This window comes from Hyposmocoma kahamanoa, unplaced genomic scaffold, assembly GCF_003589595.1.
Source record: "Hyposmocoma kahamanoa isolate Upper Pololo Valley unplaced genomic scaffold, ASM358959v1 97095, whole genome shotgun sequence".
In the NCBI taxonomy this organism is placed as follows: Eukaryota; Metazoa; Arthropoda; class Insecta; order Lepidoptera; family Cosmopterigidae; genus Hyposmocoma; species Hyposmocoma kahamanoa.
Window position 1 is genome coordinate 1 of NW_020655302.1, and position 14806 is coordinate 14806.

Consider the following 14806-nt stretch of genomic DNA (forward strand, 5'->3'; position numbering starts at 1 on the left):
GACCCTACGAATTTTTCCATTTGCTTGTTGCGGACCTTCCTCTGTGATACTGACGTTACTGTTCCGTGTTGTCATTGTAATTGTAATGTTCAATAAAGAATATTTCATTCGTTCCGACCTTTGTTTTTGTTTGTAACGACATTTTTTACCGAAGCGCCATCTGTGAGAAATCTATTTCTTCACTCAATTAGTTATTTACATTACAGGTTTTTTTCATGTTCTAAGATTGGTCGAAAGTTTAAATCATTTAAACAAACGAACTGCAAAAAATAAGTGGGCATTTGACCTGATGTCTTTTGCGCGCAGATTTGTAACGAGAAATAAAGGCTTTCCGAGTTAGTGCGTTTGAAGTAGTAATGTATTTGTAAAACGCCGTTTCTTTCCGTCGTTGACCACGTGCCCGTCCGCAGGTGGTGTCGTCGGCGGGCACCGTGTGCGTGCGCTACATCGTGACGTTCGTGCACTCGCCGCGCCTCGTGCCCGTGATCGTGGCCAACCTCACCGGCCACAAGAGCAAGGACATCCGCTCGGCGCTCAGGTGCTGCAGATTCTACTTAGCATAACGAACTTGATGCGATACGGTAGCGCTGTATTCGCGAGATTGCGCGAGAATTCTCCAAAATACACGACCCTTTTTGTGGGACGTATCTAGTTTGTACGCCATATAGTTGACAGAATAATAATAATTACAAGCCATCGAGTATATAACCAGAAATAAAGACGAAATAACAGCCATACATCACTGGCAACTCAACAGGCAAATGAGCCTTATATTACTTTTAAATATCAACCACTGAAATAGTACAGCGCCAACAACTGACCTGTGTGTACGTCTCCGTACATTCCAAAAATATTCTGTATTTATTGTAATAAAGATAATATCTTTAACAATGGGGCCTGTTCCATTCGGTGGTGTAGGAAAAACAGCAAAACATTTAATTACGAAACAAACGGAATCACATTTCATCGGTAATTAAATATTTTGCAATATTCGTCCATTATAGCAAAACTCAAGTTAAACTGGTCGGTTTGAAGTGAAACAATTGACGACACCCGTCAATTGTTTGGAATTCGAGCTGGCCAATCGGAGCGCAGTCGTCACCGTTATGATTTGGCGGAATAATTTTCAAACAAATTAAATGTCATTTCGTCTCTATTTCTGAGTATATACTCGATGTATACAGATGATTGAGTAGGACATTGTTAATATAGCGAGGTGCTAGTGCTGGTGCTGGAAAAGTGGCCAGCGCATACGATCGAGAAGCAGCAGCCGGTGATTAGCGACGCCATCCGCCGCGCCTGCGTCGACGCCGACAGCAACGCCAGAAACTACGGAAGGAGGTTAGTACAATACGAATCGTGTGAAGGAAATTGAACTATTTAATTACTGGTTTAAATAGTTTATTTCAATGAAATAAGAAAAACAAAACGGAAACCACCTTACAGCTATAACGTCGTCCACTGCAACCATTCGCTCCTCAAAATATCTTCCAATCGTCCTATCCGCTCGTTTACATCGATCATTCGTTCACAATGTTACCATGTATTCCCATACATACACTACAGCGAATGACACCATAATGCTTTATGTTGAATGATTAATCTTACCCCCAAGAACAGAAACTGCATGCAGAGGCACACATAGTATGTGACAGAATATCCTGATAGAAAATACTTTAAAGATCTGTAGATGTAAACTCAAATACATATTATTATACAGTGTGTTGATTTGCATTCTCGCCATATTGAAGAAATTAATAATAGAAATAATACTAAATCATCTAAAAATATTAAAAAATTCTGTTCAATATTCTGGTAAATTGTATCTAGTAGTTTTGCAAAATTGTCTCGAAGTTGTATGCACCACGCAAGGGCAGTGACCCCGCCACCCGCTTCACCGAGCGATACGTAATCTTTCTCGATCGCTTATTTACCTATTTTTTAATTATGATTATGTGCTAGTATACTTATAGTTTACTATTTATTTACAAAAATTAGAAAAGTTGACTGAAAAAAGTTTTTTGTAACTTATTTTGGTATTTACCAACTTTAGATTACATGAAAGTATTGCTAGAAGTACCTAGCTTCACCTATGCACAGATTCGCACGTGAGTTTCGTTTTAACATTAGACTCCACAACTTTGAAAGCAGAAACTTCGACACTCGTACCCTCCGCGTAAACTAAACGTTTCACATCATGCCATAAGAATAGACACGCACTTGTACTTGATGGATTACCATGCAGGTTCTGGTGGACATGGTAGCGGTTCTTTTTTGCACTACTAACTCTTGTTTACATACCAAACCACATGGCATTTCGTGACAGACTAGAATAGAATTATGTCGGATGTCATTAGCAAGGTCGACTGATCTACCAATCGCGCGCTCGATACGACACTTCCCCGCCGTCGCTTCCCGCACCCCACGACCAAATATATCCAAAATGCGTTTCTTTCTGTTTACCGCAATTAAATAAACAAATAGGAATTTACTTTTCATACTTAGTTTTTCCCGATTTATTTTTTTAGTGATTTGGTTCAGTTTCGGATATAGAATGACCTCTGTAAATATGGCGAGAATGCAAATCAAGCATAAGATAAGAAGTAAGCTAATTACACTTGCAATCATCACTTTGATTAAATTCCATTACTCATTCGTAAGTGAGATCCCTTCAGAAGAAACTCTAGGGGTTGCTCTTTGTTTAGTAACAGCAGAGCTCCTTGAGAAAGAATTTGTCCAGGGAAGCACTGAGACTTTACCTATTTCTGCCGCCAAACAGTAATGTGATCGTTCCGGGTTTTTTTAATAAATCGAGTGACGGGACAAACAAGTCGTGCGCTCGATGGTATTATTAAAAAAAAGTCCCATATGTCTGTAATTTCACCAGCACCCTTACCCTTTAAAACCGGAACACAGTAATGCTGACATTACTACTTGGCGGCAGAAATAGGTAAGGATTAACTCTTTCACAATGAGCTCTACTGCTACTAACTACCGGTTTAGAAGGGTGGTGAAATCACAGATACATGGCACCTGTTAACTTCGACTCCTCCTATGCAAAGTATCGTATGTCGAAATTGCCAAGTTTACAGGGGAGTGTTTTAAAGTTCTCCGTTTCATTCGGCAAAGTGTTGTAATCATCTAATAGATAATCTAAGCGGTATCTAGGATTTTATAATACTCTATGTGAGTAACGAGATTTGCCCAATAAAAGTGAGAACTCACGTGTTATGCTTATTTCAGTGAATTGAGAATTTTAAAAGGCTCCCCTGTAAACTTGGCAATTTCGATATACGACACTTTACGTGGGAGGGGTCGACTTATGTCTTAGAGTCACGGGCGAAGATCTTTGTGATTTAAAGCTCTGAGTGGCAGTGCAACTGTTATGGACAGGCTTGTCGCTTACCACCAGGTGTCGACTTGTTTGTTCCGTCATTCTGTATCATAAAAATAATAGACATTTGTATCATCATATGATCATACGGTCGTATTGTTCAATGTAAGGTGTACTTTCGATTGAACGTGGTGACATTGCATAATATACTTTATATTACAAATAACTGAACCTCTTTTGTCTGTAGAGCGTACTGGGCATACAAACGCCTGTTCCCGGAAGAGGCCGAGCAGCTCTTCGCGCGGCTCGACGTCGGCGCGCAGAAGCAGCTGGAGAGGGAGCGGAACCTCGGCAGTCTGGATAGCCTGCATCATCTCGCTTCAGGTATCTACTACAGCGAACTATTTCGAATTATTCCGAACGGTCGGATTCGAGTCATTGATACAAACAATTTTTGTTGTAGAGAAACTTTCTTAAATTAAAAATAAAGAGTTACGTACATTTTTGAGCACCAGTTTTTTTTCAATTAGACACGTCACATCTTGAGCTCTCGTTTTATCAATGATTTAGGTTAATATACAACATAGGCACAAGTTTTGACGAAAACGTCTGATGTGACAGTTGAAAAGGCCAGAGACGATTGTAGTTGTGAGGCACTGTCATATCTAAATCTTCAGTCATCTTCAGCTATATTACAATTATATTGTTTCAGAGAGAAAAACAATCACTAGTCCCAGAAGTCCATCAGCAAGTGTTTCAGGTAATTAGTATGCTTTTTTTTGTCCAAAATCCAGGTCGAAGGACTTTAAAACCGACCTCAAAAGTTCTTCTATTTGCCAAGTTTTATTGAAGTCGGTTGCCGGAAAGTGCGCTAAACCGGATTCATCCCCTAGTTTGCCACCCTTAGAGGCGGAATATTCTCTTCGAATTTAAATGGGGTTAATACTGCGGTATCCTCTATCCAACAAAAAAAGACTCATCCAAATCATAACATACGTACAAAAAAATAGTCGAATTGTGAACCTTTTTTGAAGACGGTTAAGTTCGGGTAGTGCATTCCGTGCTAAAGCTAAGTTCTGCTCTAAATAGTAACTGGTTTAATCACCCTTCAAGAGCAAGAACCACCAGGTTACGATCTGCGGTGGTCTGTGTTGTCCTTGAATCGACTTCGCATTGAAGTAGGCCGCAGCAGAGACAAGATGTTTAAATGGAAGTTTAGATCCCTTGCACACAGTGTATTTTATACACGTTATACGAACGCGCGTAGTTACGGCGACGTCGAGGCTCAAAACGCAGATGGTTGCGTTTATATAGATTCAAACTCCGTGGTCGAGTGGTTTGCACACCGGTTTTTATGGTGTCGCCATCTCTGAGGTCCAGGGTTCGATCCCTGGCCGGGTCAGTGTAGAAAACTAACTTTTCTATGTTGTCTCGGGTCTGGGTGTTTGTAGTATCGTCGTTGTTGCCGATTTCCATAACACAAGTGCTTTAGTTACTTCGGGATCAGGACAACGTATGCGATGCTGTCTAATATTTCTATTTATTTTTAATACTCCATTTGAGTTTAGACGTACAATTTCATGTTAAACTTGTGCTGTAATTTTTATCCTTTTCACACTTCGTATGCAAAACAAACACCCGAAAACGAATAATAATAATTGAGTACGGTTACTAAGCGATTTCTCTTAAGTATATTTTAGGATGATGTTTAAAAGTGTGCGCGCGCAGTGTGCGTGCTTTTATATTTATTTAGTTGCTTCATTTCAAAAACTGACTGAAATTAACAAAGAAAACTAAATGTATGATTATAACAGACTAGCGGAGTAATTTCACAAAAACAGAATTGAATATCATGGTGATTAAACATTCTGACATTCAATAAAAATTTAATTACAGTTAATAGCGACATCTCTAGCCAGGCCTGGTAGCTGTAAAGGTATCTAACTGGACGATGAAATACTTTGATAAACTTCTTATAGATGGCGCTAACGGCTAAAAAGTCGTTGAAAACCAAATACAACGATCCGATAACAAGTACATAGAAAAATTCGTGAGCAGGTTCATTCCGTGGGTTAGTTGGCATAGCGTCTGGCACGGTTTCCTAGGAGACGTCGGTTCGAATCTGGCCGGATCGAAGGAATTTTTCCAAGTGTTCGATCTTTGTATTAACAATTATACCAAAATAGTGCTACATTTCACAAAAAATATATAATGCGCGATATATACGAGCGACTACAGCGGTACCACTAAATTTGTGAACGTTTGCAAAGGTTTACTCGCTGCGACTGCATCGCGTTAACGCGAGTCATATGCGCGTCGTCGGCGCGTATAAAATACGCCGTGTGCATAGGCTCTTAGGGATGGTGGTCTAACCCAATGTGACTGCGGTACCCCGACACAGTCCATACAGCATTTGCTATTGTGCCCTTTGTGCCCCAATACCTGTACGAGGGAAGTTCTCCACGTGGTCATAACGTGGTCAAGCCCAATGTAGTCCTCAAATAAAAGCATCGACGTAATAAGAAGAAAATGTACTAACTAAATATTTATTGTTTCTTTTTCACGCTGCCATTTTGGATCCTAATGGTTTGACAATTTCATTATAACTCTAATAAGCATCGACTGAGAACTTAGTTTCGGGCATAAGCAGAACGAATTCGTTGAGACGCCGGCGCGCATCCCAGGAACGCCCGCCCATCTCGCATATACCTATCGCTATGAGAGGTTAGATAAGCAACGATTTACTCTTGTAGAAAAAAAATAGTGTTATTATATGCAGGAAACCGTGGTAGCCTACTAGTTGAAGCTTCAAAAAACGTGTGAAGGCACCAACCCGCATTGTGCCAGCATGGCTGAGTAGGGCCGAAACCCTCGCCTGTGAGGAGACCCGTGTTCAGCAGTGGGAGTTGTAAATGGGATGGTGATGAGTGGATATTATCTGTATCAATATTATCTAAGCATTAGTGTACTAAAAAAGTTCAAATGTTGGACAAAAAAACAACCGTATCCCAATGAATTAAGCTACTTTGTTATTTAAAAGTATTTAATACTTATATATAACCTTTTCGATCAGTATCATTGTAGTAGTTTATGTGACTGTTACATAATGAAAGGAATGAAAATACAAATATTGGTTTATGAAACGTGCCGACAGGCGAGTGTTTTAATGCCTAAACACTGTTTTATCCATACACATATTAGAAGCTCTCTAGTTTTGTGAGCACTTACACATGCAGTAAGTGGATTGCGAAATATTTATTCGTACGGTGCAAAAACCGTACAAAATAAATGATTAATTTCAAATGAAAATGTAAATACTGCCGTATCTTTTATTAACTGTATTTATTTTTTATAAAAATGTTACTACTCTATGGTCGTTATTTTAAGACGAAGTAAAATGACATTTTCGGGGGTTGTCAGTTGTTCAACAAAGTTTTAAATAATTCCGTAGTTGCGGTCGATAGTTTTACAGATAAAAAATGTCTCAATTGTGATTGTTACGACGTTCTACTGATTACTAATTGCGTTATTGCATTATTATTATCGAAATCAATTTTTGTACTTATACTTTGTAATAAGAACGGGCGGATTTGACTATTTATTCTTTAAAACATGTCTCCTCTTTGAATTTTTAATAGAACTTACTAAAATAGACAATTCAAATAGACCTGTGCCCAGCAGTTGGACGAATAATGGGTCGACGATGATTTAAGCGTGACCAACATTCAATCAATAGAATATTAATATCATACTTTTCGCGCAAGTCATTTTAGTCCATCTTGAAATACATCGAGTATATAACCAGAAATAGAGACGAAATGTCATTTAATTTGTTTGAAAACTATTCTGCCATATCATTACTGTAACAACTGCGCTCCGATTGGCTAGCCCGAGTTCGAAACAATTGACGGGTGTCGTCGAAAATTGCAAAATTACATATTAAATTTAATTCCGTTTGTTTAGTAATTAGATGTTTTGCTGTTTTTCCCCACACCAGCGAATGGAACACCCCCCCATAGTTAGAGTTATTGTATTTTTATTACAATAAATACAAAATGTTTTTGGAACAAACGGAGACGTACACACAGGTCAGTTGTTGCGGCTGTACTATTTCAGTTTTCAGTGATTTCAGCGCAAACGAGAGTTGATATTTAAAAGTGATATCAGGTCCATTTACCTGATGAGTTGCCAGGGATGCATGACCCTTATTTCGTCTCTATTTCTGGTTATATACTCGATGTTGAAAAAAGACAGACTGTACTACAGTAGCTCGTTAAAGACCTAGGCCCAAAGGAACGCGGCCTGTCGTGACGCCTGAGAGTTTGAACCCTCAGACGGTCAGAGCGCCTCGCGCAGTCCGACCCCTAGCTGACTGAGCACCCTGTCCGCAGAGCGGTCGCCCGGCGCGGGCGCGGCGCGCTCGGTGTCGGCCGTGGACGCGGCGGCGGCGCAGCGCGCGCGCGCGAGGGCGCTGTACTCGCACATGAGCCGCGCCAAGATGGCGGCCGGCACGGCCAGCCTGCGTGAGTATGGCGAAGCGTTGGCACGCAGTCGCATTCACGGTTCAGTTGTAAGTTAACTCGCGAGGCTTTCGGCGTGTGACACTCCAGGAAACCGCGGCGTAGCAAAGTAAAAAGTTTGCTTGAAACCTTCGTTTTGAGCTCTACAATTCCACAGTGACGGCTGAATGAAATAACGGTCAGTCATCGACCACCAAAAATAACAAAAAAATAAATATGACTATATTTCGGAATAGGCTGGCATTAATGTTAGACATAACTGGTTGATGACTAAAACCAACTCAGTCAACTGTGCTGTGACCATGGCACCTGCATAATGCCTGAAGCGTTGGTTTCTTGTAATTGAAATAACACAGCAGTTCCTATTAGTATAATTTGTTTTTTATTCTATGACTTACTTTGTCACTTGGACCCTACAGACGTTGCTACTTCGTAACTACCTTTAAAATATTATTTAGAAAGAACATAAAAACATTTGAAATTCAAAAACATTACAAACTCGTGGTTATGTTATCTTGATTTATTTTTGAAGTTTAAAAAAATATGTAAAATGTAAAAAAATGTACTCAGTAAAGTTTTTGAATTTCAGTTTCGTATGTCGTAAAAACACAAGATTTAAGCATTGTTTAAGAAAATATTGAAGATTATCTTCTTTCATATTACAATATTGTAAATATATGTTCGTTTTACGCAATTCTGAAGAAGGGGAAGTCGCCCAACAAGGTACTACTCGACATAGTTTTGCAAACTGTAGATGACTGTGGTTCATTTTCCCGAATTGCACTATTCCGCTCGTATATAAAAAAATCGTTTGATAGTTTTCCGTCGTTTTTAATTTTATTTATTGATTGGTTTTAGAGACATCAGCTTACAGGTAATAAATAATTAAGAAACTCAAAACATAATAATATTTAAACTAATTATTAACTTTATATAAAAACTGTAACCCAACATTTTTTTGTTTCGTCGTTTTACAACGATGCAATTAACAGTATTACAAATTATGCGGCGTTGATTAAACGACAAAGATATTTATATACGCAATTTCATATTGTTATCCTAGTTCCTCAAAATGTATAACAATATTTCGTTGTCAAATAAACAAAAGAACGAATGACACTAACGCGGTATGTAACGGCAACATAGCTTTATCGAATACGATAAATGTGCGACGGGGAGGTTTATCACTTATCGCATGCGATAAACACGTTGGTTGACCAGTGTTGGTTAAGATGGTCAGACAGTTATCTCAAATTTAAGGTTTATGAACTACAGTCGTCTTGGTTTATCGATTTTAAAATTATTACGCACACTAAATAGAATTTGCACACTTCGAGTTATTTTGCAGTCTTGTGAAATTATTTGCGTTATTTATTTCATTATAGTCCATGTTATCTAGTTGTCGCACTTTTAGCTCTTGTATTGCCTTTATTGCCACGCAAACATCTCCCTCACTGTTCCTGTTACCATAGATCTATGTCAATTTTGTAACGTGCAAAGATAAGAGCCTAAGTCTTAAGAAGTATTCTTGCGCAGTCGCGGGAATTTTCGCAGCTATGTTATTTATTTAAAAATATACATTTTGAATTTACAGTGACACCCAAAGCACTCATAACCCAAGTCATAAGTACAAGCTAATACAATAATGTTAATTGTGTATGAGCATGGCAAGTAGTTATTAAAAAAGAATGTCAAAATTACACATTAGTTTCGGTAACTTCGCGGTGAGCACATCAGCATCACGGATCTCGTTCGGAGAGTATTGAACAAGGCAAGAGCTCGAGACTTGGGGGAGTTGCGGGCGTGGTTCGTGCGAACACCATCTGGGGAGGCAAACAGTTAAAGTCGCGTATAATATTATCTATCTTTACTTCTAATAATGCTACTGTAATGTATTAATAGATTCCATCTCGTCGTATCTAAATTGCACATTACACAATTGACATGAAGTTCATTATGCTATGTATGCGTTCCGCGACAATGTAAATTGAGCCTTATTGCTCTAACGTGTGTGTTCGTCTAGCGCGGGCGAAGCGTTCTCCCGTAGCTGCGGCGAGCGGTGTCCCGCCGAGCCCCGAGCGCGCCGCCGGCCGCAGCCGATCTCGGCCTGGAGTCTCACAGTCGCAACGTAAGTCGTCATTAAATGTGGCCATCGTATGGATCAGATTTTTTATGATACCAAGTTTTTTTATAATATCAAGTCGACCCCTCCGACGTAAAGTATCGTATGTCGAAATTGCCAAGTTTACAGAGGAGCCTTTTAAATGTTCTAAATTCACTGAAATAAGCACAACACGTGACTTTAGCATTTCTCAGTTTTATTCGACAAAGCTCGCTACTCACATAGAGTATTATAAAATCCTAGATATCGGTTAGATGCTGTATTAGACGATCACTCTATTTGAGTAACGAGCTTTGCCGAATAAAACGGAGAATTTTAAAACGCTTCCCTGTAAACTTGGCAATTTCGACATACGATACTTTACGTAGGAGGGGTCGAAGTGATGGGATGAACAAGTCGTGCGCCTAATGGCAAGCTACACGCCTGACCCTAACAGTTGCAGCGCCTCTCAGAGCTTTGAATCACAAGGATCTGAGTGGCACTGCCACTGCGCCCGTCGCCCTGAGACATAAGTTGACAAGTCCCATGTGTAATTTCAGCAGCACCCTTACTCTTCGAAACCGGAACGTAGTAATGCTTGGCAGCAGAAGTAGGCAAGGTGGCAGTACTTCCCTGGGCGAACTCTTTACTGTGGTCTGTCTGTACTATTGTAGAAACACCAGGGGAGTCGACCGTCCTCGTCATCGTTTGTCCAAAAGTCGGTCTAATTTAGAATTTCTGTTAGTCTTGATCTGTGTGACACTGCAACTGCTATGGTCTGACGTGTCGCTTACCACCAGTTCCATCACTTTGTATCATAAAAAAACAATAGATTAACTTAATGAAGAAAGTCTCAAATTAACGTTTTAACGCCTTCAGCGACATCAAGATCATCGTCGCCGTCGTCAGCTCGCAACGCAGGCCCGGTGTCGTTGGCCAGCGCAAGACGACGCCCCTCGGGGATACCCAGGTCGCTTGCGAACTCCAGAGAAACCAGCCCCACTAGGTAAATGCTCTATATGGACGAAGCGGAATGACGTTGACATCGTTAGGAGTCACAAACGGGAAGGAATTTCTCCTTGCCTCTTTATATAATTTGTCTTCTCTCCGTGGTACAGTTGGCGCTAGCTAAATTTTATAACTTTTTCACTCGTTGAATATTTTGTAGCGTCATCTATTAGCATAAACCTGAGCTACGTAGTTGAGAGCTGTGACTGATATTTGTATTATAAAAAGCTTCTGAAATTACTAAGCGGAAAACTCTGTACTGGCGAAATCCTAAAAGGGCACCACTATTTTGGTAGGCACTGTTTTCAATTAAGTTGCTATTGAATGTCGTCAGAAAAAATCTTTAGGAAGTTGTACCGTGTGTAGCGCGACATAACTGTTACGTAATTTGTCACCCCTCCCGCACCTACCTCAGGAACCGACTCAGTTAAGCGGTAAGCCTGTTATTACTATGGTACATTTTAAATATTTAATATCTGATGATGACCAGGTATGTGACAAAGAAATGCAGGCACGTGGTCTACCAGGCCAAGAACAATGTGGGAACCTCTGATGTATAGAGTGTAATATTGTTATTCAGGTCTAACCGATCGAGCAGCGTCGTAGGCTCGGCAATTCGCCGCCGCGAGTCCATGGAGAGGACCACGCCTTCCCGCGCACCGCAGGCCACGCTGCGGCTGCTGCAGCAGACCAGGGACGCCGAGGGTATGCTCAGGGTACGTACCGAGAGCAATCATTATTGATACAAAGACTGAACAATGACTCGAACCAGTGGTTGTTGCCTCAACGGGGCTACCGCTGTTGCTCTCTCGTGTTGGGTTTAAAAGGTTTTTTGCTGTAGCATCTATTGAACATCAAACATGTATAAATGTACAAGTGTACAAACTGGTTTGGTTAAAATTCTAAAGCGATCACAATAAATGGAACACCACGGATTACTTAATAGTTACTACGCAACGATAAATCGAAAATACCTACGCTTTAATAGCTTACTAAATCAGACTAATGACACCAAACGCTCACTACGAGGAAAAAGGGACATTTTTTTTTGACGGGGTGCATCTCTGGGAGGCTCAGGGGTTATGTGGGGACTCTCCCTCCAGACTGGAGGGCCTACTACTGGAGGGGTTGAGCCCGCGCCATGGGATCGGTGAACATTCACCACGACGCCGCCCTAAGGAAAAAGAGACCTAAGCACGCACTCAGAGAAATGAAAATAACGTTGCCCCGCCGTGTGCAGTCATGCGGAACCGAATGCTCATAAATGAAAGACTCCTATGAGCGCTTGTGCCGACATCGGTACCCTCAGCAGTAGACACTTATCGCAAAACCATGAGCGAGTGACGGAGACCTTGTAACACGTTCACGTATATTTTGAACATTTCAAATCAAATCAAATCAAATCATTTATTGCTGTAAATGTGGTAAGTACAATATGATGGTAGTGTTACAGAACGTTGTTTCACACATTTAGCCATTTATGACATGCAATATTTAATTATAAACAATTCGTTAAATTATAAAAATGGCGACGTATTCCAAGCATGCGAAAATATGTCAAAATTATGAAATTAATACAATGTCCCTAATTTAAATCATTCTTACAGATAAATAACTCAATTCATTATTATTATGTCCTTAATTTAACATACTCCAATAGATAATTACTCATATATGTTACATAATTCATTGTCGTAGTCAATACCATAAATTCAATATATGTCAACGTTCCTCAAAAAAATCAGTCAATTTGTAATAAATTCTGTCTTTAAGCCATGCAATAGGTCTCTTTTTGAAAGTTTGGCTTGGTAGCATTTTTATATCCTTTGGTAGAGCATTATATATTTGGACACACATACCATTACATTGGTTTTTGTAACTAGATAGTCTAGGTTTACTGTTATAGACCAGTCTATTAGGGTCTCTTACATTTATACTATGGACATCGCTAATTTTTTTAAAGAGGTGAAAGTTTTGTTTGACAAACCATGCCAATTCAAAGATATACATGCACGGTAACGGCAAAATTCCCAAATCCTTGAACAAAGGTGCGCAGGATTCACGTGGCGGGACTCCAGTCATTGCCCGAATACACTTTTTCTGAGCTATGAACAATTTTTTACAGTCAGTTGAGTTACCCCAAACCAAAAGTCCATACCTAAGCAGGGACGCAACGTAGCCATGATAGGCAGCCAAAACTGTGGGGGGTGATGCTACATTTCGCAACCTCCTCAAGACATATACGTAACGGTGTAATTTGTCTATTAGGGACTCCACATGCGGTGACCAGTTGCAACTACTGTCTATTTCCACGCCTAAGAATATAGTTGAATCTGATTCCTGTATACTGACATTTTTGTAGTGTATATTTAGTTTCATTTTGTTCTGCCGTTTTGTACCAAATTGAATGAATTTTGTTTTAGTTAGATTTACAGTCAAATTATTATGATTAAGCCAACCCATTATTAAATCCATTGTACTGTTTATGTCTAATTCGTAATTATTTAAGTTATTTTTGTATGGAACTACCACTGAAATATCATCCGCAAACAATATGCATTTGTGCTGTGTAACATCGGGCAGGTCGTTTATGTAGAGCAAGAATAATAGCGGACCGAGAACGCTACCTTGCGGGACCCCACATGCATTGACTCTATATTGAGATTTTGTTGACGCAACACAGCCATTTTTCTCTATATGCTTTATTTCAACAGCTTGTTTCCTATTTTGTAAATAGGAAGCCAACCAGCTAAGAGTCACACCTCTAATACCCATATTATTCAATTTTGACAACAAAATGTCATGCGACACAAAATCAAACGCGCGAGTCATGTCGAAAAATATCGTAGTCGTGGGTATTTTTGCATTTGTGTTCTCCACTATCTGACGTACAAGATGAAATGCAGCCAGAGAAGTGGACTTTTTTGATTGAAACCCGTATTGCTGTTGTTTAATTATATTATGCTTATTAATAAAACTCAGAAGCCTCTTCTTCATACATTTCTCAAATATTTTTGACAATACAGGCACTAAAGTTATTGGGCGATAATTTTCAATAGATGTTCTTGCGCCCTTTTTGTAAATTGGTTTTACTAAGGAAATTTTTAAGACTTCTGGAAAAACGCCTTTTTCAATGGACAAGTTAATTAATTTTGTGAGAGGACTCGCCAGTTGTTCATTACAGTATTTTATTACATTAGTTGGTAATTCATCGTACCCTGTAGCGTTTGTACATTTCAGAGTTTTAATAATATCGCTAATTTCACTCGATGCAAAGGGCTCTATAAATATACTACTTACTAACGAAAATTTGCTAGTATTTTTGAATAACTTCTTGTGTGTGTTGGTCAGGTTGATTAGATAATTATTAAATTCATTGGCTATGTCAAATGGATCAGTTGTAATTTTGTCATTTATTAAAATTTCATTTATAAATTCATTATTATACAATTTTGCTTTATTTTTATATTCGTTTTTTATTATATTCCAGGATACTTTCCCCATACTCTTCGCACGTGAAATTTGCGTATCGTTATAGTTTCTCTGGGCCATATTCAAGCAACTTCGTAGAAGTTTTGAATATATTTACATATTTTTTTCTTTTCATTAGTTTTCTGCGTGTAGTATTCATAGCGCAGTTTTCTTTTAGTTTTACAGCTTTTAATTATTCCTCTGGTAATCCATTTCGGTTTTGTATATTTATTTGAAATTTTAGCTTTTTTCATTGGAAAACACAGTTTAAAGAGTAAAGTTAAAACTTGGTGAAATTCTTGCATTGCTGTATTCACGTCTGTTTCAGAAAGCATATCCAAAAAATTTAATTGGCCTAGATAATTACGGAAC

The 14806-nt window shown here is 39.2% G+C and overlaps 1 protein-coding gene across 1 annotated transcript; it reads left to right on the forward strand.

Moving 5' to 3' along the window:
• Positions 1-410: 410 nt before the first annotated feature.
• LOC113238640 (CLIP-associating protein-like) lies at positions 411-11804 on the forward strand (the record flags this gene model as incomplete). The annotated part of the gene is made up of 9 exons (XM_026475474.1): positions 411-538; positions 1213-1341; positions 3582-3718; positions 4047-4094; positions 5951-6058; positions 7726-7857; positions 9878-9982; positions 10835-10961; positions 11544-11804. Coding segments are annotated over 9 exons (1077 nt in total), but the record flags the coding sequence as incomplete, so codon positions are not given.
• Between the last annotated feature and the right edge of the window lie 3002 nt (positions 11805-14806).